This window comes from Arvicola amphibius, chromosome 12 (assembly GCF_903992535.2).
Source record: "Arvicola amphibius chromosome 12, mArvAmp1.2, whole genome shotgun sequence".
Lineage (NCBI taxonomy): Eukaryota > Metazoa > Chordata > Mammalia > Rodentia > Cricetidae > Arvicola > Arvicola amphibius.
Window position 1 is genome coordinate 80,271,637 of NC_052058.2, and position 25,190 is coordinate 80,296,826.

At 36.2% G+C, this 25,190-nt stretch overlaps 1 protein-coding gene across 3 annotated transcripts in view; it reads left to right on the forward strand.

The window, feature by feature from the left end:
• Nucleotides 1-23,186, forward strand: part of LOC119827261 (complement factor H-like) — a 90,680-nt gene extending 67,494 nt beyond the window's left edge. For 2 of the 3 annotated variants that reach the window (XM_038348733.2, XM_038348731.2), the window contains 7 exons: nt 408-587; nt 778-987; nt 1,603-1,776; nt 2,387-2,563; nt 10,458-10,634; nt 14,313-14,495; nt 22,503-23,186. In XM_038348733.2, coding sequence (XP_038204661.1) covers nt 408-587; nt 778-987; nt 1,603-1,776; nt 2,387-2,563; nt 10,458-10,634; nt 14,313-14,495; nt 22,503-22,720 — 1,319 coding nt within the window. In that variant the 3' untranslated portion in view covers nt 22,721-23,186. The remainder of the gene's footprint in view (nt 1-407; nt 588-777; nt 988-1,602; nt 1,777-2,386; nt 2,564-10,457; nt 10,635-14,312; nt 14,496-22,502) is intronic. The other variant, XM_038348732.2, reaches the window with a different exon arrangement.
• The last annotated feature ends 2,004 nt before the right edge of the window (nt 23,187-25,190 follow it).

Here is a 25,190-nt window from a genome sequence, read left to right on the forward strand (position 1 = left end):
TGCCTCTAGATTTTTATCTTTCTCTATTTCTGTATATCATACTTTACTTCTTTCTACATGAATTACTGTGTAGCTAGGTGGCTAGCTCCTGATGCCCTCCTCTCCTTCTTCTCACATTGCACCTCGTGTTCCTAATTTCTCCTTTTATACTACCTGCCTGCCCGCCCTACCTATTCTTGCTTCTGCCTTGCTATTGGCCGTTCATCTCCTTATTAGGACCATCAGGTATTTTAGACAGGCAAAGACTTCAGTTAATCAAATGCAGCATAAACAAAAGTAACAACCCTGAAAATAATCCCCAACAATTATGTGGTCATAATTAATTTGCAATTTTATAAAAATATTGCTTCATTGATTTACAATACTATATTTAGTCAGCCACTCTTGTTTTCTGACTTTTGGGGAAGCAGAGAAAGATTCCTGCCCTCCTCCACCACAGATTCCAAATGCCAAAGTGATGGAAACCACAGTGAAATACTTGGATGGAGAAAAAGTATCTGTTATTTGTCAAGATAATTACATAATACAGAACACAGAAGAGATGGTGTGTAGAGATGGAAGGTGGCAGTCATTACCACGCTGTGTTGGTGAGTAGCTATGATTTATTATATGACATTCTTTATTTAAATACCAAAGAGAAATCAAGTTAATGGGGGATATTGGAAAAAATAGAGCTTAACAAAAACTGTGGAGATATAATCGAAGCCATTAGTTTTTATTTTCCAACATAAACTTTTGAATCTATGCTTCATTATTTAATTTCTGTTCTTCATGTAGCAAAAATTCCATGTTCTCAGCCCCCTGAAATAGACCATGGATCTATTAAATTATTCAGACCATCAGAAGAAAGGAGAGACACAGCTGAGTCCAGAAGTTATAAACACGGCACTACACTCAGCTATGTTTGTGATGATGGATTTAGAATGGCTGAAGAACATGGTGTAACCTGCCACATGGGGAAGTGGAGTGCTCCACCTCATTGTGTTGGTGAGAGCAGCATGAAAATTCAATTCTGGTTTTAGAACAAGTCTTTTAACAATAATCTACTCTCATCAAAACCAAAGAAAGAATTATTTATATTGACATATATAATCATTTATATATATATATATATATATTTCCATAAATTTATGCTTGCATAATTCAATCTATCCTGCTTTTGTTAATTGTACTGGCTGTTTTGAAATCTACCTTTACTCTTGCATTTCTCCTTTTAAATATGATGCATATCTACTGACTTCAACTCCTCATGTGAGTTGTACTGTTTAATTTGTCACCAGCTATTAAACTCCTCAGTGTCTCCCCCCAAGAGTAAATGCTATGTTTCCCAAGATTTTTATTTTTTTAATTCCTTTTGTCACTCATCTTTTATCAGAAATGTTTATGTTAAGTTCTTGCTCAGTATTTAATAAGTTTAACAGATACAAGGAAAAAGAAGGTGGACTTCAGACACACTGTCCACCTCTGCTATGATGGCACATCTTCCTTGCTAACATTTCCCTCTAGTACTACTAAACATAGGCCTAACACATAAATGCAAGTTTCCGAATTAGTGCAATTTGGAATAATTTCACTCTGTTCCTCTCACTGTGTCATTTTCAGGACTTCCTTGTGGACCTCCACCTTCAATCGATTATGGTTTTGTGCCTTATGTACGAGACAGTTACCAGCATGGAGAAGAGGTTACATACAGTTGTTTTGAAGGATTTGGAATTGATGGACCAGAATTTATTAAATGTGTAGGAGGAAAGTGGCCCAAGCCACCAGAGTGCAAAAGTATAGTTTTATTTTCATTATTTGTGTAATAGATTATGTACTTCAAGTTACATATGGTATGAATAAAAAAGTAAGCTGTAATTCAAGCATATCACAAGATTTTGCTGGATGCTGGCAGATAAACACAGTACTGGTAAAACATAGTTTGATCTTTGAGCCCTGTTACTCATTTTCACTTCATGTAGTCTGAGCTATCAGCATCCTCAGACTTCCAGAACATTCTGTTCAAAATGTTCAATACTACAGTAATGGTTTTAGCTGTTACAACTACATATGCTCTAACATTTTGAAATAATAACTATAATTATTATTATAAAATATAAACTAAATTTACATTTGGTGAACCTAAAAAGTAGAAATATATCATATTTTCATATGGGAGAAAAACTGAAGCAAAAGTGAAAATATCTCAAGAATTATATACATCAGTATTCTGTATCCAGTGTCATTTCCACCTCATTTATTTTAAAAATTTAGAACAATTTAATGTAGCTAAATCCAATGAGAAACCTGTAGTATTTATTATATCTACGAAGCCAACTATTCTTTTATATATTGTATATCCTAGAATTTCCTGAAAATAAAACCTGGTATATTCTTTTTCTTTCAGAAACTGATTGTTACGAGTTACCCAGGTTTGAAAATGCCATACCCACAGAAGAGAAAAAGAATTCATATAGGTCAGGTGAACAAGTGACGTTCAAATGTGAACCTTCTTATCATATTAGTGGGTCCAACAGCGTGACATGTGTTAATCGCAAGTGGATTGGAGAGATAATATGCAAAGGTAGTTTGATGCACCTTCAAAATGTATTCGTTAAAGATTTAAAGGACTAATGAAAAAGGTCTAGTGAAATTTAAAAGTGGGCAAAGGTTAGCTTTTAAAAGCATGATGAAACTGGAATTTAAAAACACAATGTCTAAGCTAATAGAGTGATGATCTTCAGAGTGGTTCCATGGCCAAAATCATCAGTATATTCGGACAAGGTTTATAGATGTAAATTTAACACTGAAGAGCTCATCCTAGAGATATTACATAGAAAAAAACATCTATTGGAGAGAAATTGAGTTCACTATAACATCCTCCATAGATTCTGTGTAAACTCAGTCTGGAAACGATTGCTGTAGCTGTAAGCATTTATAAATACATTGTTAAAGAATCACCTTTCTAAAAAAAAAAGCTGCAGAGAAACCCTGTCTCGAAAAACAAAAAAAAAAATCACCTTTCAACTATGGTCTTGTTTATATCTCATCTTTTCTAATCCATTAGAATATTAGGATAATTTGTTTGGTCATCATTTTCTTCTACCTATGTTATTCTTGAAACATTGTCCTCCCCCCTTATGTTGAAAACATTTTTTTCACATAATATATCCTGATTATGTCTTTTGCTCCATCTGTTCCTCTGAGATCCTCTCACATACTGTCCCATTTGCCACTAGCATAGGACATATCTACACATGGCCAAGGTCACGGCCCTAGTAGTTTGGTCATGGGTTTTCCCTGAACTTCCTTCTTGGGCTGCTACGAAACTAGGTAGCTACCTTAAAACTCAGTCAGGTTTTACAGTTCTACACAGCAGCAATAAATCTTACATCTCATTCATCAGTGGCAGCAGATTTGGTGAGAAAATTGGGAATTCATTAAGTCAGGAATTAGTTAAAAGAGACAGTTTTTTTCCACTTTAAAAAACTGGAAGTACAATTACAATAGAGAAAGTTAGGTCTCTGTGCAATTAATTAAATCATGTATATAATGCATGATTTAAATGGAGGGATAATCAACTGGAATTGATATACTATTAATTATCATTTTGATAATCCTTGCTGTCATTTTGATCATTTCTTTTTTTACTTTATTTTTTAATAAAAAACAATCTTTTTTCATTTTACATACCAATCCCAATTCTCACTCCCTCCCCTCCTCTCACACCCTCCACCTACCCCTCTATCTCATCTCCTCCATTTCTCAGAAATGGTATGGGACATTGCCTTGGGGAAGGCTCAAGGCCCTCCCTACTATATCTAAGACTGAACAAAGTATCCATCCAAAGAGAATAGGTTCCCAAAAACCTAGTACAAGCAGTAGAGATAAATCCTGGTGCAAGTGCCAGTGGTCCCACAGTCTGCCCAACCCACACAAACTGTTACCCACATTCAGATAGACTAGTTTGGACCTATGCCAGATCCTTCACTGTCTGACTGGAGTTGGTAAGCTCTCATTAGCTTAGGTAAACTATTTCAGTGGGTGTCACCATCATGGTCTTGACTTCTTTGTTCATATTCTCACTCCTCCCACACTTCAACTGGACTTTGGGAGTTCAACCCATTGTTCCACTGTGAGTCCCTGAGTCTGTTTTCATCAGTTGCTGGATGATGGTTCTATGTTATATTTAAGATATTTTCTGGTGGTGGTGGCACCCAACACTCATGAGGCAGAGACAAGCAGATCTTTCTTCATGAGTTCAAAACCAATCTGGTCTACAAGAGCTATTTCTAGGACAGTCACCAAAGCTACACAGAGAAACCCTGTCTGGAAAAAAAAAGATATTCTTCAGTCCGACTACAAGGCAAGGTCAGTTCAGGTACCCTCTCTTCTATTGCTTAGGGTCTTAGCTGGGGTCATCCTTGTGTATTCCTGATAATTTCTATAGTGCCAGGGAGCCCCATAATGGCTCCCTCAATGAAAATATCTCTTTCCTTTCTCTCATTTCTGTCCTTCCTCCATCTCGACTACCCTTCTCCAAGTTGTCTTCTGCTTTCCCCTTCTACATTCCTCCTCTTTTTCTGCCCTCCCTTCTCCCATGTTCCCAATTTTGTCAGGTGATATTGTCTATTTACCCTTTACAGGTTAATCTATGTATGTTTTTCTTAGGGTTCACCTTGTTACTTAGCTTCTCTAGAATCATGAAATATAGGCTCAATATCATTTGCTTTACAGTTAGTATGCACTTATGAGTGAGTATATATCATGTTCATCTTTCTGGGTCTGGGTTACCTCATTCAGGATGGTTTTTGCTAGTTCCATCTATTTGTATGCAAATTTTAAGATATCATTGTTTTTAACAGTTGAGAAGTAGTCTAATGTGTAAATGTGCCGCATTTTCTTTATGCATTCTTTGGTTGTGGGTCATCTAAGTTATTTCTATGTTCTAAATATTACAAATAATACTGCTATGAACAGAGATGAACAAATTTCCTTGTAGTATGATTGAGTATCTTTGGGTATCATTAGGGACCATCCCAGATATAAACCATTTCTCGTACCAGAGTGGAGGTGTGGGAATAAATGAAGCACAGTTCACATGACAATATCAGGTCAGAGTCTCAGCATTTGTTCAAATCCTGAAGATCACCTATGTTTATTATCCAAACAGATGTAATGTCAAAACGTAAACTGAGAGGGAACTTCATTATCATTCTGTTTCCTAGGTAGCAATGGAACTGATGTAGGTCACATCTATGCCAATTTTGTCACATCCATGCCCATGCTCATTTTGCCACTTGGACTGAAAAACACCTCTTCTCCAGGCAACCTTCTAAATTACAACAGAAGGAGCAAAACGACATTAGTATAACCCGACCACGTGTTTATGATGGTATCTGATTAATTTTAATATCAAAAGGCTAGGCAATCACCTTCTGTGTCAAGGTGCAAATTGAGTCTTGAAGGTCACTCATAATTCTATGATCACCAGACTATGTAGGAATATGGGCCTATATAATTCAGACCCTACAATCTATAGGCTTTAGCCATTGTATGCCTAATTAAAATTTTGTAAACTATCTTCCTTTAAATATAAATTGTAAGTCTGTCTAGCTGATAGAAAATGGAAAAAAGAAAGCATATTAAACTAATAATGCTGGAATAACTGGATATTAACATGTAGAAGAATGAAATATAGATCTATATTTGTCATTATGCACAAAACTCGAGTCCAAATGGATCAAAGACCTCAACCTAAAACTAATCACACTGAGCCTCACAGAAGAAAAAGTTGGAAGTACACTAAAATGCATTGACACATCTCAAACTCAGCCCTAGTGGCAGACATTGAAAGAAACAATTAATAAATGAGATCTCTTGAAACTGAGAATCTTATGTAAAACAAATGATATAATCAACAAGATTAAACATCAATCTATAGAATGGGAAAAGATCTTTACTAATCCACTCCAAAACATACAAAGAACACAAGAAATTGGTCATCAAAAGAACAAATAATCAATAAAATTATATGGTACAGACCTAAACAGAGAACTTTCAACAGATGAATCTAAATGACTAAAGGACATTTAAAAGATGCTCAATATCCTTAGCCATTAGAGAAATGCAAATTAAAAAACTCTGAGATTCCATTTTACCCCTGTAAGAATGGTCAAGATTAAAAACACTGCTGAAAATTTATGCTTAAGAAAATGTGGGATCAAGAAAAAGTCCTCCATAGCTCCATAGGAAGTATAAACTGGCACAGCTACTTTGGATACCACTATGGTGATTTCTCAGAAAATTAGGCAGCAATCTAAGACTCATAAATGCCACTTTTGGTCCTATACACAAAAGACACTCAATCATACCATACGGATATGTGCACAACTATGTTCAAAGCAGAATTATTTTGCCTTAACCTGAATCTGAAAACAGTCTAAATGCACCTGTTGTACACAGATGATAAATGAGTTGAGAAATAAAACAGAGAAACATCAAATTTCACAATCGCTACAAATACCATAAAATATCTTAAAATAACTCTAACCATAACAAGTGGAAAAACCTGTATGACAAGAACTTTAAATCACAAACTTGTAAAGAAAATTCATTACTAATGTTAGGTGTCTGCTTTGCCTTCAGAGGTCTTTGTACTGTAGGCAGATCTAAACTAGCTATTATGGTAGGAAGAGAATTACTCTTCTGGCAAGTGTCCTGGATCCAGAGTTTCTGGTCTCCACGATGGTGAGGTTACCAACTTTTTCAAGCGTTTTAGCTCCTTCTGAATCTCAACATCATGTCCCTGTCTCTCAGCATTGATGATTATTAATGAGGGAAAGGAAGATTCCTCTTCATAGTTCTCTAAGTCATTAGGCTCTGACTGATTATAACTATTCAGTTCTGTAAATGCATCTAGCAACTCCTACAGTGGCGAGTAGGGTATCCTCTCCCTTCTAACTAGCTCAGAAGGAAGTAACTCCTGCTATTCTGGATTTAAGTCCAACATTTCTCGTATTAGCATCCAGAAACAAAGCATATCTGCCCCGGTTTCTATACATATGGACTGATGCCCTCCCCGGTGCTCTCTGCTCCTCCCTGTTCTAGAGATAGCCACTTCTTTTTGTGCAGTGCCAGCCTCATTCCAGAGATACTATGGTGAAGGTCAGAGTGAACAGATTTGGCTGTATTGGATGCCTGGTTACAAGGGTTGCCTTCACTTCTGGCAAAATGAACGTTGTTGCTATCAATGACCCTTTCATCCACCTCAACTACATGGTCTACATGTTCCAGTAAGACTCCACCCATGGGCAAGTTCAAAGGCACAGTTAAGGCTTAGAATGGGAAGCTTGTCATCAATGGGAAGGCCATCACCATCTTCCAGGAGCGATATCCCGCCAACATCAAATGGGGTGATGCCAACGCCCATTGTAGAGTCGACCGGTGTCTTCACCACCATGGAGAAGGCTGGAGCCCATTTGAAGGGTGGGGCAAAAGGGTCATTATCTCCACCCCTTCTGCAGATGCCCCCATGTTTGTGATGGGTGTGAACCATGACAAGTATGGCAATTCCCTCAAGATTGTCAGCAATGCTTCCTGCGCCACCAACTGCTTGGCCCCCTTGGCCAAGGTCATCCATGACAACTTTGGCATCGTGGAAGGACTCATGACCACAGTCCATGCCATCACTGCCACCCAGAAGACTGTGGATAGCCCCTCTGGGAAGCTGTGGTGAGACGGCCATGGCGCTGTCCAGAACATCACCCCTGCATCCACTGGCGCTGCCAAGGCTGTGGGCAAAGTGAACACTTGCAAAGAGATTATAGTAATTTTTGAGACAGATTAACATAAAATATCTCAAAAACTAGAGAATTCAACTTATAAAGACAACTAACTGGATCCTTACATTGTGTGGAAACACCAATAGCCGGAGCCACTACTGCAAAGAGATCAAGAACAGCACGTTACAAATCAGAAAATTTAAGTAAAGTGGATCAAAGCCATTATGATTCTGTCCAAAAGTCAGAATTACATGCTATTCTCAGGGTTCTAAGAATTTTAAAGAACCTCTTAACACCAATTCTCAATATGCAGAAAGAGTTGTTTTGCATATTGAAATCACCAAGTTTCTACCAGATGACACAGAATTAACTTTATTATTTATTCAGTTACAGGATGCAATCAGAAATAGGAATAATCCATATACATAACACATATCTAATCCTATACAGGTCTGCCAGCTTCTGGCACAAAGTAATGTAGAAATTGATCAATTAATTGATAATAAGGAAATGCAGTTTAGCAATTAGTCACCTACTACAATCAAACTTGTCATATTAGGTATGTTTTAAAGGTCAAAGAGAAATATATTTTAAATAGACAGGTCATCTTCACTTCAGAGATCTACAGGAAATAGCATTTAAAATGTTTTAATAACATATATTCTTTTCCTTTTTATGACAATGAAACATGTCTGCTCCTAGCAGCACCAATCTATTTCCAAAAAGATGATGGGTATCAAAGAAACTCCACATAGAGTTTACCATTTTTGTTGCAAAAGTAAGCCACAAAGCAAGAAAATGCCCTTGTCTCAACTGCTGACAGTATGCTGTCCTAATTGGACAAGCAGGAGACAATAAACAGTGACTGCCAAACCTTCTCAAAAAATGCAGGCCAGTTTTTCAAAAAAATTCGCTTCATTGAAATGTCTGAAGAATATTCTAGGCAGATAGCATTAAGATGAGTGCTCCAACATTGCAGAGAAACTTTGGGTGATGTCCAGGCAGCCAGCTGTTTCTGTCATTGCTCACATTTTTTTTGAAGTCACTTTCTTGCACTTCATCCTTTATCAATTACTATTATTTCAGTCTCTGGTCTCTGAGAACGTTGAAGAATTGATAGTTATAGTTACAGTTTTCTTGTTTATGAGACCTGGAAAAGAAATTTACTAAAGAAGTACAAAGCATATAACACTGAGAGATATAAAAAGATAGTTTTGTATGGTAAGGCAAGTTATGACAGAAAGTATGTTAGGTATAAAAATTTTGACTCATCAAGATAGAATAACTAATTATTCTATCAAATAACTAATAACATTAGTTAATAACTAATAATACTAGTTAGCCACAGATGTCAGGCGGTGGTAGTTCACACCACTATCACTAGAGAATAATATAAGTTGGGATAAGACAGAACTTGCTCTCTTGTCAATCTGAAGATCTTGTAGAGAGAAGAGCTCACTACTGGTTGGCTACTTTGCTTTTATGGTCTTCAGCTTGAACCCCAATATCTGTTTCCAGATTTTTGTTATTAAGATCAATTAGAATTTGTGCTATAGTTTGTTTTATTTTGTTTGTTTTTACAAGAGTTATTTGGTTTCTCAGTAGAATTAGGTCCCTGGCTATCTGATCTCAGGTGCTTGGTCACCCAAGCAGTGTCACATATGGGTTTTATCTCATGGAGTAGCCCATAATTCATATTAGATATTCCTTGATAAATCTAACAAGCTAGGAATCTCTATTTTCCTATCATACAATGCAGGCAGAATATCATAGATCAAGGGTTTGTGGCTGGGTGATATTTATGTTTCTACTTTAGTAACATGCAAAGTACTTTCCTTTACCAAAGACACTAACCTGTAGGGCTGAAGTTGCTATATGTAGTTACAGCTCAACTTTGCTGTATCCAGTGAGTTGTAAAGGTATTATCTTTCATAATGTAGCCTTGCCTCCAGTTTATGTAAAACTTGCCAACATCCTAGATATTTTGAACATTCTCATGTAATCTCTTTGGGAACTAAGGGAACTAATTCAACCAGATTTAACCCAATTTCGGTAATGGAAGCTTTCTTTGATGTCAAGGGTTGTTCATTGGGGTTCTGTCTCCCCACGTTGTTGTTTGTTTCATACAGATTGCCTTCATATTTGTATGCATTTTAGGAAGCTTCTACTGTATTATTTTTCCATAATAGCCTTCAAACAATACTTAGTTTTAGCTGACCTTTCCTGTATTCTGTTCCTTTTCTCCCCTTCTCCACCTATAACTATATACTCTACTTTGCCATCCTATGAAAACTATTCCTTCCCCAGGTTTTTTGCTCTATACCTAATATCTCTTATTCTATGGTTTATAGCTTATCTATCATTGACTTAAAGGCTAGTATCCATATAAGAAAATACATATGTATGTCTTTCTGAGTCTGGATTCCCTCATTCAAAATAATTTTTTCTAGTTTCATCTATTTACCTGTGAATTTGATGAATTCAATGTGTGTGTGTGTGTGTGTGTGTGTGTGAATGTACCATATTTTATATCTATTCATCTATTAATAAATACATTTGCAGCCTGGAGGGATGGCTCAGCCATTAAAGGCCAGGCTCACAACCAAAAATATAAGAAATACATTTGGAATCTTATGTGTTGATTGGGTATTTAAGATGAACAAATAGCTAATGATACTTTATTTTTTTCTTAAGATAATTCCTGTAGGAATCCACCACATGTAGAAAATGCTACTATAGTAACAAGGGCCATGACTAAATATTCATCTGGTGTGAGAGTACGTTATGAATGTAATAAACCTTTTGAAATATTTGGGGAAGTAGAAGTAATGTGTCAAAATGGGATTTGGACAGAACCACCAAAATGCAAAGGTAGGTCATCATATTTCCCAATGCTTTTTTGTTTGTTTGTTTTTTGAGGCAGGGTTTCTCTGTAGCTATTGAGCCTGTCGTGGACTTAACTCTTGTAGACCATGTTGGCCTTGAAGTCACAGAGATCAACTTGCTTCTTCTTCTTGAGTGCTGGGATTAATGGTATGTGCTACCATCACTAAGCCCCAATGCTTATTTAGTAAAGTAATTTGGTTACTGTAAATTAGTGAAGATAAAGTAAAGTAATTTTTATGAGAATCATTTTTCTAACTTTTTTTTCTTTTAATAATGAAAATAGATTCTTTACTCATACAATACATCCCTTCTGCAATTTATTACATTCTTCCATCCTCCTCTGAGCTCCCTCCCCCAACATATTCCTCCAGATCCACTCCCTCAGCATTTCCCTTCAGAAAGAAAATGGCCTTCAAGAGATAACAATCAAATGGGACAAAACAAGATAAAATAAGACAAGTCAAAAACCTCTCATATAGAGACTGTTCAAGGTAACTCAATAGGAAGAAAAGAGTTAGAGAGACAGTCATTGCCACTGTTAGAGTCTTAGGAAAACACCAAGCTAACAGCCATAATGTATATGCAAAGCACCTCCTGTAGACGCATGCAGGCCCCATGTTTGCTGCTTCAGTCTCGGAGCTCATGTTAGCTCTGCTTAGGTAACTCAATGGACCATGTTCTCCTGATTTCCTTCATTTACTCTGATTTCTACAATATTTCCTTTCCTTTTCTTTGGTTTCCCCATTCTCCAAGTGAAGGATCCAATATAGACCACCAATTTAGAAAACTCCTAATGTCTGAGTGAGGGTCTCTGCACCCACTCTCATCTGTTCTTGGAGGAAGCCTCTTTTATGGTGACTGGTCAAGGAACTGATTCTATTTCTCTAGGCAGTCCCTTCTTTGGTTCTTTGTGATTTATGTAGTGTGAGGCAGATGTCCCTTAAAGATGGCTCAGTCATTAAATGAAAAGCTCACAACCAAAATAATAGGAAAGTGAAAATAAAACAATATTGATAAAGTTTCAATTCTTTTGGTGAATTTATTGAAGAATTATTGTTGAAATTTTTCAACAAAGATTCTATCAGATTTTAGGAACATTGCCACACAGGAAAAAATTGTCACTTTAAATCTTAAGCCGCTCATTTATTTATTAAATATTGAATGTATAAAATACACTTATATGAGGTTGGACAAAAGATTTTCAAAATATTTACTTTGAAATATTTGAAATTTGCAAATGAGTAGTGTAATAAAATATTTTCATGTAGTTAAATATATTTTCTTCATCATTAGATTCCTTATTTCTTTTTTTTTAATGTTTGATTGACTTTTTGTGGATTTTACATTGCACATTCTGTTCCCACTCATCTCCCTGTTCCCTTGTATCTGCCCTCTATCCTAACATCCTCCCCACAAAAACAAAATTTAAAAGTAAAACCAAAGAAACCAAATCTCAATATTGAAACTGTATTAGTCACTTATTGAATATGAACTCTATATTGTTGATTCATATTTACATCATATCTATAGAGAGACTTCGATCTCTGCATTCAGATCTTTTGCATGTGAAGCAAGTTCTAGTATAGTTAATATCTCTGTTCCTTTGTCAATTTGTGTCTTTGTTCTCTGATTATCAGTCCTATTTCTCCTTTCTTCCCCTTGCTTTGGAAGAATGGTTCTTAAAAATTTTATTTTGTCATGTTTCTTTTCTTGATTTTGAGTACACAATTTAAGTATGCGATCTCTACGTGCTTGCCTCTGGTGATATTTTATATGCTGTAACAAATAAACCTTGCCTGAAGATCAGAGTGCAGAAATTGCCACACTTGTTAGCCATAGAGGCCACGTAGTGGTGACACACAACTTTAATCCCAGCAGTTGGGAGACAGAGGCAGACAGATCTCAGTTATTTCAAGGACACCCTAGGCTACATGAGATCGAGTCAGTCTAAAAGAGAAACAAAGCTCATACCTTTGATCCCAGCAGTTGGTATCATATTCCTTTAAGCACAGCACTAGGGAGGTGGAGTCAGGAGTGATATGGCTGGACAGGGAGAGGACTATAGGGCCAGAGGAGAAGGGTGTTCAGGACATTCAGTTGGAGGATGCATAGGGATCTTCAATCTGAGGATTCAGTAGAGGTAAGAACTAGTGGCTGACTCAATTACTTTTCTGCTCTTTTAGCATTGCCCTGATATATGATTCCAAGTTTTTATTATTAAGACCAATTATAATTCATGCTACATTTTGATATCCTTTACTGATGCAGATATTTTATATTCCTAAGAAAAACTGGAAACTGTACTTACCTTTAAAATCTATTTATGGTTCCCATTTTCTATGTTTTACTTAAAAATTTCTTTAGGATTTCTTGTTATATATCTTGAGTACCATTCTCAAATGCTGGGTTTCATCTCAAATATAAACATAATTTTATTAGCAGAAAGACATCTATTATTTTGCCAGTTACTTTTACCAGTTACTTTTCTCCTAAAATTTTAATTGTTATTTTTATTTCTGTGATGAATTCTCCTACTTAGTTTTTATGAGGAATTCTCTTTGGAGATAAATCCTCTTTACTTTCTTTAATTTGATGTCTTAATTAATGTCGAATTTATTAATTCAAAAGGCTAGCTCCACCAGACGTAGAATTCAAGGCTGACACTCCTCTCCTTTTACCTCCTATGGCCTCATGGTGGTAGAGGGAGAGTTACTTTCTTTTGGATCTCAATCCAGGGTGGATGGTGATTTCATAAAGTTGTGTTTCAAGATGTTTTCTTTAAGCAGTTTCAATATATGTATCCTCATGGACTTCATGGGACTTGTACAGTTTGAGTTTAATCATCTCTAAAACATGTACATGCTGCTTTAAGACCAACTTGTTTTCATTTTCCTCCACACAGAAATATTTTGTTTGGATCTGGAACAATTTTTTTTTGTCTAAACAATGTTGGAGTTCAATTCAGTGTCATGATGTTCCTGTTGTGATCTTATTCAACTGGAAAAATATTAGTACTTCATTTCAGTCTTCTCCTGTGACCTCAGCAGGACAATCAGCAGTACAGAAAAGAAAGAAAGATCACACAGTATTGTACAGTTAGTTGAGTCCTGAATCTCTTAATTATACTTCTCAATGTCTCCCTATTCCTATTTTGCCTACTAAAAATATTATGTATATGAATTTCTGTTATAACTAGCAAAAGTATAGTCATATAGACAACTATATTTACTTTACCTCTATTAGGGACCAAGAATGCCTCATTTTTCTTTTGTAACTTTAAAAGCTTTAAATTTTGGTCGATAAATATATTTCTAAAAATGATAATGAAGATTAGGAATATATAGAACAATAGATATTCCAGTGCTTTAAAGCCAATAAATCCTGCCTGACTTCACTGGAGTCTGTATGTTTAGGAGCTGTTAAGACATATACTAACACGGGAAGGCTTCAGAAAAGACATGCTTTCTTGACTTCAGTAAGTGTTTTAGGTAAGAAGGAAGAACTTGTAACTCTAAGGGTTTTTTTATTGAAATTTCTTTAAGGAATTATTTCTGTAGCCATAAGTCACTAAAGTCTTGTTTGGAAGTGTGCTTTCATTGGTTTTATTTAAGCCTGTACTTTTATTTGATCTCTCAAACATTCAAATGTTCTTCTCATTCTTAGATTCAACGGGGAAATGTGGGCGTCCTCCACCTATTGAAAATGGAGACATCACCTCCTTCCCATTACAAGTATATGCACCATTATCATTTGTAGAATATCGGTGCCAGTCTTATTACCTACTGGAGGGTGAAAGCAAAATAACATGTAGAAATGGAGAGTGGTCTGAGCCACCAAAATGTTTACGTAAGTACCTCTTTCTCATAGATCATAGGAAATTCAGTTTCATGATATGTATATATTTCTCTTAATAAAGAACATCCACAGATTAAAGGCACTCTGTTGCTTAGTGCTTCATTGCCAAATATCACATGTGAGGAAAGCAAGATTATTAGATTCTTTTTATATAGAAATAGTTGACAAATATAATTATGTAACTTATTCTTTATTATTGTGTTTTACTAACATGTATTGATGCCCATAAAACTTGGTGGCAGCATAATATTTCCCTACCTAATGACTCAGTTGATGTTCTGTTGTTTTGAAAAGACCCCATGACCCTAGCAGCTCTTATGAAAGAAAGCATTTAAGTAGGGATTGCTTACAGTTTCAGAGGTTAGTTCATTATCATCATGTGGGGGGAGCATGGCTGCACACAAGCAGACTTTGTGTTGGGGAAATAGCTGGGAGTTCTATATCTGACTCTGAAGGTAGCAGGATGCTATAGAAACTGGGCCTGGCTTAGTCTTTTGAAGCCTTAAAGCCTACACCCAGAGAAACATTTCTAACAAGGCTACACCTATTCACTTCCATATTTCTACCTATTATCAAAGGAAGTAAGTACAGGAACTCAAACAGGACGGGATCCTGGAGGCAGGCGCTGATGTAGCGGCCATGGAGGGGTGCTGCTTACTGGATTACTTTTCACGGCTTTCTAAGACTGCCTTTTTTAGACTCCAGGATGGCCATGGACTGGTCCCTCCCACATTGATCACTAATTGAGTAAAGGCCTTACAGCTTGATGTCATGGAGGCATTTCCTCAACTGAAATTCTTTTCTCTTTGATGACTCCAGCTTGTGTCAAGTGTCAGTTTGACACAGAAAACCATTCAATACAGAGACCACTCTTCTACACTTGTACAGGCCTTGCAGTTATTAAGCCCATGTCCCTCATAGAAGCTCCCCTTCCCTTAGATAAATGATCTAACTCCTACTAATCACTGTCAGGCAGTCTAGAGGAATTTTAGTTTTTCTTTCATCATGTGAGAAAGAACATGGAGGACTTGTATTCCTGTGTTTGGCTCACTTCACTTAAAATCCCTCAATTTCTTTTTCTAACTAAAACAATATCAAACCATATTTGATACAAATATATTATGTTATCTTTATAAGTTCATCAATTGGTGGGGACAAAGACAGTTATCCCATCATAGTTACTATGACATAACAATGTGCAATAAACATATATATGCAAGTTGATTAGGTTGGTTTCTTTTCTTCTGGGTATATATCAAAAAGAGAGATCTAAAAATAGTATATGGAAACTCCATATTATTGTCCATAGTAACTACTCAAACTCATATTCCCATTTATTGATTTCGAGTTTCTTTTCCACTACACAGTCATGAACATTTGTAATTTTTTAGGGTTTCTTTCTGCAATGCCATTATACATGGGTGATAAGGTTGGAAATCTGGCAGTGAAATGAAAGCTAATGATATTAAGCATCTTCCCCCCCCTCACCCACATGTATATTATTCCTATCAGAAGTATCTCTTCATTTTACCCCATTTTGGTAGTCTTCTTTTTGTTTTTAAAATATTTTCAATTCCATTTGTATTTTTGAGATATGAAGCAATTATAAACCCCTGACAATGAATAACACAAAAATTTTCTTCAATTCTATAGGCTGTCACTGTTTTATTGTATTGATTATGTTCTCTGCTATACACAAGCATTTCATTGTGATAAACTCCATTCATCAAGGGTTTTTCTTTGCCTTGAGATTTGGGATCCCATCTAAACATTCAGTGTCCAAACCCAATGAAGTGTTTTTCTGTTGTTTTCCTTGTAGTTTCAACATCTTGTTCTTACATTTATGTCTTTAATTAACTTTAGGTTGATTTTTGCCAAGAAGGAGACATAGGAATCAAATTTCAATTCTCTCCATGTGGATAGTGATTATTCTTGTATCATTTATTGAATATACTATCAGTTTTCCAACATACGTTGGAAACTCTATTAAGATAAACTAAATATAGACACATAGTTCAATTTTTCAAATCTCTTTTCTCATTCAATTTATTGTTCATCCAAGTGTTCTGGCTACTGAGGGGTTCTTGGTGTATATCGAAATAAGGTATTGTGATATCTCCTGGATTTTTATTTTTATTCAAGTTCTAGTTGTCTATACATTTTTATTGTACTTCCATTGAAGAGTTAGGATCCTCCATCCATTTGTATGAAAATGGTATTAGTATTTCAATGGGGTTTCATGGAGTATGCTAATTGGCATGGGAATCATGTACATTTTACATTAATACTGATATTGAGTCTCCCAAAAATTTAACATACAAGATTTTTCCATTTTTGTCTTTTATGTCTCTTTCACCAGTTAACTAATAGTTATGGTTAAAGTCTTGTACTTCAGTTTTAAGTTTATTGCTAAATTAAGTTTTTGATGTTAATGATAATGAGATTGCATTTATTGGTAGTTCACAAAAAATATTGGTCTACAGGAAAGAACTTATTTTCATATAATAACAATGAATATTGACAATTTTGTATACTGACAATGAATGAACTACCTAATCAGTTTTGGTTTCAATTTTCATATTTTGGATAAGTCTCTAAGATTTACCATATATAGAAAGATATATTGCTCAAGTAAGAATGATTTGACTTTTAATTCAATAATTGTATATTTTATCTTCTTACTTATTATAATAATTCAAATTCTGATACTGTAGCAAAATTAGAGAGACTATCTTTTTATTGCTGATCACATAATCATTTTTATTAATTGAAAATAGTTTTTAATACAATATATCATTATTATAGTTTCCTCTTCTTCTACTCCTCTAAGTTCCTCTTCATAACACCTAACCTCAATATCTACTTCCTTTCTGTCTCTCATTAGAAAAGAACAAGCTTCTAGAAAATAAAAATTAAGCATTACAAATTGAAATATAATTAGATGAAGTAAAAATTTTCATAGATGCTGGACATGGCAGCCCAACAGGAAGTAGAATCCCAAGAACACAGAAAAGAGATCTGCTCATTCTCATACTCAGAAGTCCCATAGAAATACTAGGCTAATAGCTATAATAAATATGCATAGGACCTAGTTAAGACCTATGTCGGCCCTGTGTTTTCTGCTTCAGTCTTTGTGAGCTCACATAGGCCTTGCTTAGTTGATTCTCAGGATCTTGTTTTCCTGTTGTCCTCTATCCCCTCTAACTCTTAACAATCTTTCCAACTCCTTTTCTGTGCAGTTACTTCAGCTCTCAGGTGAGGGACTTAATAGAGATCTTCAGTTAATCTCTCTCTCTCTCTCTCTCTCTCTCTCTCTCTCTCTCTCTCTCTCTCTCTCTCTCTCCATAGTGTACATCTATGTGTGTCTGCATCTGTTCCTATCTGGTACTGGAGGAAACCATTCAAACAATGCATATAGTCAATTTTTCAGTACATTTTACATATAGCAAGGAAATGGTATATCAGGTGTACCAACATTTTATGGGATCTGTTGTACTCTCTTTTATATGCTTAAACTGTTCACTCATTTTTAGCCTTGTAGATACATCAAGTTTTCTCAGATGCTTTCCCTGTTTCTACTGAAATGATCTCTTAACTAACTATTCATCCCCATTGATGTAATGCAGTTCAATGCTAATATATATGGGTTGCATTATCCTTACTTTCTTGGAGACAATAAAGTTGATTCTGGTGGACCTTTTCTAAGAATTACTACAGAAATATTATGTATTTATTTATTTATTTATTTATTTATAAAAATATCTTTTCTCATTTCACATACCAACCCCAGTTCCTACTACTTCCTCTCCTCCCACTCCATCTAACTTTCCCCTTACTCCCCATCCACTCCTCCAAGAGGGTAAAGCTTCTCATAAGAAGTCACCAAAGTCTAGCACATTGCCTTGAGACAGGACCAAGGCCTTCCCCACTAGGCTTAGCAAGGTATCCTTCCAAAGAGAATGAGTTCCAAAAAGCCATACAACAGTCAGTGACCCCACATTCTTCCCCAGCCATTCAACTGTCACCCACATACAGAGGACCTAGTCTGAACCTATGCTGGTTCCCTCACTGTGAGGTAAGAGTTGGTGGGCTCCCATTTGCTCAGGTTGGCTGTTTCCTTGGGTATCTTCATCTTGGTCTTAACCCTTCTGTTCATATTATTGCTCCTCCCTCTCTTCAACTGGACTTTGGGAGATCAGCTCAGTACCCTGATGTGGATCTCTATGTTTATTTCTGTCAGTTACTGGGTTAAGGTTCTATGACAACATTTAAGATCATCATCAATCTGACTACAGGGAAAGACCAGTTCAGGCACCCTCTCCACAATTGTTTAGGGTCTTAGCTTGGGTAATCCTTGTGAGTTCTTGGGAATTTCTTCAGGGCCAGGTTTCTTTATAGCCCATATTGCCTCCCTCAAGATATCTCTTTCTTTGATATCCCTCTCTGTCCTTCTTTGATCATTCCGTTCTGTTGTAGGAGTCTGCTTGTTTGTTTCTGGATGCTCAGACCAAAAATAACCATACAGAAATTGTATTAATTAAATCACTGCTTGGCTTATTAGTTCTAGCTTCTTATTGGTTTGGTCTTAAATCCTAAACTAGCACATCTCCATTAATGTGTGTATCGCTATGTGGCTGTGGCTTACTGGGTAAAGTTTCATCCAGTATCTGGCATCTGTCTCCAGTGGGGCTACATGGCTTCTCCTTAACTCAGCCTTCTTTCTGTTACATTCAGTTTAGTTTTGCCTGCCTATCTAAATTCTGCCTTGCTATAGGCCAAAGCAATTTCTTTACTCATTAACCAATAAAAGCAACACATAGACAGAAGGACCTTTCACACCCATTCTCTCGAGTTCTCCTTTCCTCTCCCCTTCTATTCTCCATCTCCCCTGTCATCCTTCCTTCTTCCCTCACCCTGATGCTCTTAATTTTCTCAGGAGATCTTATCTATTTCCACTTTCCAAGGGGATCTATGTATGTTTCTTTTAGGGTTCTACTTGTTACCTAGCTTCTCTGGGGTCATGGACTATAGGCCTGTTGTCTGTTGCTTTATGTCTAATATCTACTTGTGAGTGAGTACATATTGTGCTCATCTTCCTGGAAATGGATTACGTCACTCAGAATGGTTTTTTCTAGTTTCGTCTACTTGCATGCACATTTTAAGATGTCATATATTTTAACACTGAGTAGTACTCCAATGTGTAAATGTACCATATTTTCTTTATACATTCCCTGGTTGAAGACATCTAAGGTTTTCCAGTTTCTGGTTATTCAAAATAATGCTATTATGAACATAGATGATCAAATTTCCTTTTAGTATGATTGCAAATTCTTTGGATACATGCCAAAGAGTTTTATTGCTTGGTCTTGAGTTAGGTTGAGTCCCAATTTTCTAAAAACAAAACAAAACTAAACTAAACAAAAAAAAAAAAACAAAAAAAAGCTATACTGATTTTCAAAGTGGCTGTACAAGTTTGCATTCCCATCAGTAATGGATGCGTCCTTTATCTTACTCTACATCTTGTCAAATATAAGCTATCATTCATGTTTCTGATCTTAGCCATTCTGACTGGTATAAGATGGTATCTCAGAGACATTTTGATTTGAATTTCACTGATGGCTAAGGATGTTGAACATTTCCTTAAGTGTCTTTCAACCGTTTGAGATTCTATTTTGCTAGATATTAGGATAGTTACACCCGCTTGTTTCTTAGGTCCATTGTTGGCAGGGTTTCTATCCTGCTGGGTTCCCGCAATCATTAAGTCTCAAAGAAATCACACAGAGGCCTACGTTAGTTATAAACTGATTGGCCCATTAGCTCAGGCTTCTTATTAACTCTTATAACTTATATTAGTCCATTATTCTTATCTGTGTTAGCCACATGGCTCAGTACCTTTTTCAGCAAGGCAGTCACATCCTGCTTCTTCTTTGATCAGGTTAGAACTGCAGAAGGAAATTCCTTCTTCCCAGAATTCTCCTGTTTTCATTGACCCACCTCTACTTCCTGTCTGGCTACTGGCCAATCAGTGTTTATTTAAAATATAATTGACAGAATATAGACATTTGTCCCACACCAGTCCATTTTACTGGAAAATCTCTTCCCAACCCCTTACACTCAGGTAATGTCTGTCTTTGAGGTGTGTTTCTTATATGCAGAAGAAGGGTGGATCTTGTTTTCATATCCATCTTGTCAGTCTGTGTTTTTCTGTAGGTGGAATTGAGTCCATTGACATTAAGAGATATTAATGACCAGTAAGTTAATCCTTGTTATTTTTCAGTGGTAGAGTTTCAGTGTTTTCCTTCTTTGGGGTTTTCTGGTGTGAATCTATCAGTTGCCTGTGTGCTTGTGGGTTCAACAAGATTCCTTGAGTTGGAATTTTCCATCTAGTACAATTTGGAAGACTGGGTTGTGGATAGGTATTGTTTAAATCTGGTATTGTCATGGACTATCTTGATGTCTGCATCAGTGATGATTGGAAGATTTGCTGGGCATAATATTCTGGGTTTGCATCTGTGGTCTTTTAGTGTATAGAGAATGCCTGACCTTCGGGCTTTCAGGATTTCCACTGAGAAGTGAGGTATGATTCTGACAGGTCTGGCTTTATATGTTACTTGGCCTTTTTCCTTTGCAGATCTTACTATTCTTTCTTTATTCTGTATGTTTAGTGTTTTGATTATTACATAGACTGGGAACTTTTTGGTTCAATCTATTTGGTGTTCTGTAGTTCCTTGTACCTTCAGAGGCATATCCTTCTTTAAGTTGGGAAAGTTTTCTTCTATGATTTTTATGAATATGTTTTCTGTGCCTTTGAGCTGGAGTTCTTCTCCTTCTTCTGGCCCTATTATTCTTAGGTCTTGTTTCCCTCTATTTCTTCATATTTCTTGTGGTCTTTGCACATCAGTATGATCAATTTTTCATGCACTACATTAACAGACACTTTTCTACTGGAGATGTATCTTGAGCTACAGTGCAGGAGTAAATTTATTGAAGGACCTATGGATTATTTGTAATTAACACCTTTGGGCACAATGTGAACCAAGATTTCTGTGAATTATAATGAAACTGGGACACTTATTAGCTCAGGTGAGGTGGTAGAGACAGCATAGGGTACAGTGTGATTGTTATGTCAAACTCCTACACTGTGTATGGTGGCTCATAGAAGATGATGCAGGTTTTCTCGGGATCTTTGATGGACAAATTTGCTACTCTCAAGGTTTTTTTTTCCTGGAAACCTCAGCATAGAATGATCAGTAGAATTTGCCTCTGACTAGACAGTAGTACGAGATCAGATGCTGCACTGGAGGGTGGTTTGGAGAATTTGGTAACCACTCTGTAGCACTTAGTCCCAGCCTTTACAGTAATGTATGATTAGATGCACTGTGGGGGAGGATGGCAACACTAAAGGCTGGAGACAGCATGAACTTGAATATTAAGTCCTCTTGCTTTTCTAGCAGTGTAAGGAAGGCCAGGGTCCCAGGTGGTGGTTGCAGGAGCTGCTTTCTCAGCAGGTTAGTCACTTGTCTAGTGTGGTTTTTTGATAGATATAATTTTAAAACTATGAAAATCAAATTCATAATACAACAATAACTATTCATAGTTGTAGCTTTGTGATTGAATGATGAATATTATGATTGTAATTATGATTTGGTTTGGTAAGAGCAGTAGTTTTCAGTATACTCATCTCACTAAATGTTAGGTCTAAATATCATGTACAGGTCAAGGTTCAAATTTTTTACCTTTGCCCAATACCTAAATAAATGCAAACAACCATGGATGTTCTGAATTTTAAGTGTCTTCTTTCATTGATATTAGGAATCCTTTTTGTTGAAATATAGCTATCTCATTAAAAACATTGTTTTGACACTATTTGCTATCAAATGTGAACTAATTCTACGTGATTGTTGAACAGAGGTTTTTAAAAACTTTGAGGAATTGGACTTGAAAACTGAGTCTATATAAGTGTATGTATTGATAAACTCTTGTTGATTTTTCTTTCAGAGGCATGTGTAATATCAGAAGAGATCACAAAAAGACACAACATAACTTACAAATGGATAAGAGATCAGAAGCTCTATTCCAAATCAGGAGACTATATAGAATTTGATTGTATAAGTGGATATAAAAAGGCAAATGAATCACCTCCATTTCGTACAAAGTGCATTGATGGTCACATCAATTATCCCAGTTGCATAAAAGCAAGTTGGCGTTGGGGATGAACCTTTGTTTATTTAGAAATATCCATGCATATTCTAATAGAGTTTCAATTTGTGTTTGAAGTATTATTTAACTCATTTCTTCTCATAAGTATAAACTCGTGTTGATATATAGTGATTAATTTGGAGCCTGAGAGACAACTGCCATAAATGCAAAACAGTGCATTAAAAACTTTTATGTGCCTTAAAAACCAGAATGTGGTATATAGTAGCACAATAACCAATGGAAAGAAAATAGATGCAAGTACTTCAGTGTCTATTTCTACCTATAACTTTTCAAAATCACTCCAATCTTCAATATATTTTGATCAAAGGTTCTGATTCAATGTGAAAACAAAGCATATTGTTTCATCTTCAAATTAGTATTCTCTCACAAATATTTAATAATCAAACTGTCACACTTAACATTACTTATGAATATAAGGAATTGCTACATACTGCTTTTGTATTAATAAATAAATCAAAGAAACATTTTGTGTATGAATTTTTGAACATGTTAATTTAACACATTAAAATATTCAAGCAATTATACAAAGAAGTTAAAATTGAACTGGGCCTAGTATTCTGTCAGTGATATAAACCTATAAAACCTCTTTATAAAAACCTATATAAACCTATAATAATTCATAAAGGAGCAATAAGAGCATCCAGACATTATGCCCAAATTAATGAAGGAAAATAACAATAAATACAATCAAATTTATCAAAAAAGTCCTCTGTATTTATCTTTAAAATGTATAGTATTAACGGTTTCTACTTAATATCTTTAAAGACTGTTTCTAGCCAGGTGGTTGTGGCGCACGCCTTTAATCCCAGCACTCGGGAGGCACAGGCAGGTGGATCTCTGAGTTTGTGGCCAGCCTGGTCAACAATAGCTAGTTCCAGGATATCCAGGGCTATTACACAGAGAAGCCCTGTCTCAAAAAAAAAAAAAGAAAAAAAAGACAGTTTCTAGTTTACAGTGGAAGTACATTTTAAGTTTATGATAGTGAAAAAGTGATAATTATTCAGAAAATACTGCTAAGATTTTATCTTTATTCCTGGGTTCTCTATATGTATGTAATAAGGCACTGTGAAAAGGGGTGTTAGTAACTCATCATAGCTCCTTTTGATCAAGGTAATCAGGCAACATTGCAAAAGCTCCATATTGGTTTATTATGATGAATAGAACCTTGGGTATTTAAAAGGGATTTAAACTGACAGTATTTTCTGTGTACCTTGGCTATGCAGGATGCAATTCCTGTGTAAACAGTAGAGTTTAAAGTTTATATTTCAGTACCTCTATCACTAACATAATAGGTTTTAAATCATAAAAATAGGCTATTTTAAGAAAAGGATGTCTAAATATTTTTTTAACTTTTCAAATGTTTGGGATCTTTAAGATGAAAATATAGCTATAAATAACAAGGTGAAAATTGAACATATTATCTTATACCTTTCTATTACATGATTTGGATTGTTGCCAGACCGATTACTCAAACATCAAGGAAATACTTATTAGTAAAAATAATACACAAAGGTAATTGTATTTAACACTAGTGAAGATAGTTGTCTGTCAGCACCCTGTAACAAATTACCATAAACCACATGTGTTAACTTAAAAAGCACTCATGTTAAAAATGTCCTTTAGAATCTAAAGGACAGTATATCTAAGATAATCACATAAGATTTGGAGTCTGGTGCTCCTATGTGGGGCTCTGTCATTTTCTCCATCCAATGCCAGGTGAAGGTTCTATGGTGATATGCAAGATATTCATGAGTATGACAATAGGATATGGACATTTCTGGCACCCTCTCCTCAGCTTCCCAAGGAACTAGTTGGGGGAGTCTTCCTGGACACCTGGGAACCCCTCTAGAGTCAAGTCTCTGCCAACCCTAGAATGGCTCCCTTAAGTAAGATATATAATTCCTTGTTCCCATATCCACCCTTCCTATATCCCAACCATCCTATTCCCCCAAGCTCTTCCCATCCTCCACTTCACACTTTTCTCTCCCCATCCCCCCATCCCCCATCCCACCCCACCCACATGTTCCCAATTTTTTGTCCTGATGAGGAGCAAAAGGAGGGAGATCATGAGCAAGGAAGCCAGGACCGCGAGGAGTGCTTTTACCCCTTGAGACGGTGGGACAGATCTAACAGGAGACCACCAAGTCCAGTTGGAATGGGACTGATGGAACAGGGGACCAAATCAGACTCTCTGAATATGGCTGACGGTGGAGGAGGACTGAGAAACCAAGGACAATGGCAATGAACATGAACTCTACAGCATGGACGGGCTCACTGTGAGCCTTGTCAGTTTGGTTGCTTACCTTCCTGGACTTAGGGGGAGCTGGGAGGACCTTGGACTTAACATAGTGAAGGGAACCCTGATGGCTCTTTGTCTTTGGAGAGGGGTGGAGTGGGAGTATGGGTGGCAGGGAGGGGAGGGAAGAGGGAGGAGGAGGGGAGGAGATGGAAATCTTGAATAAAAAA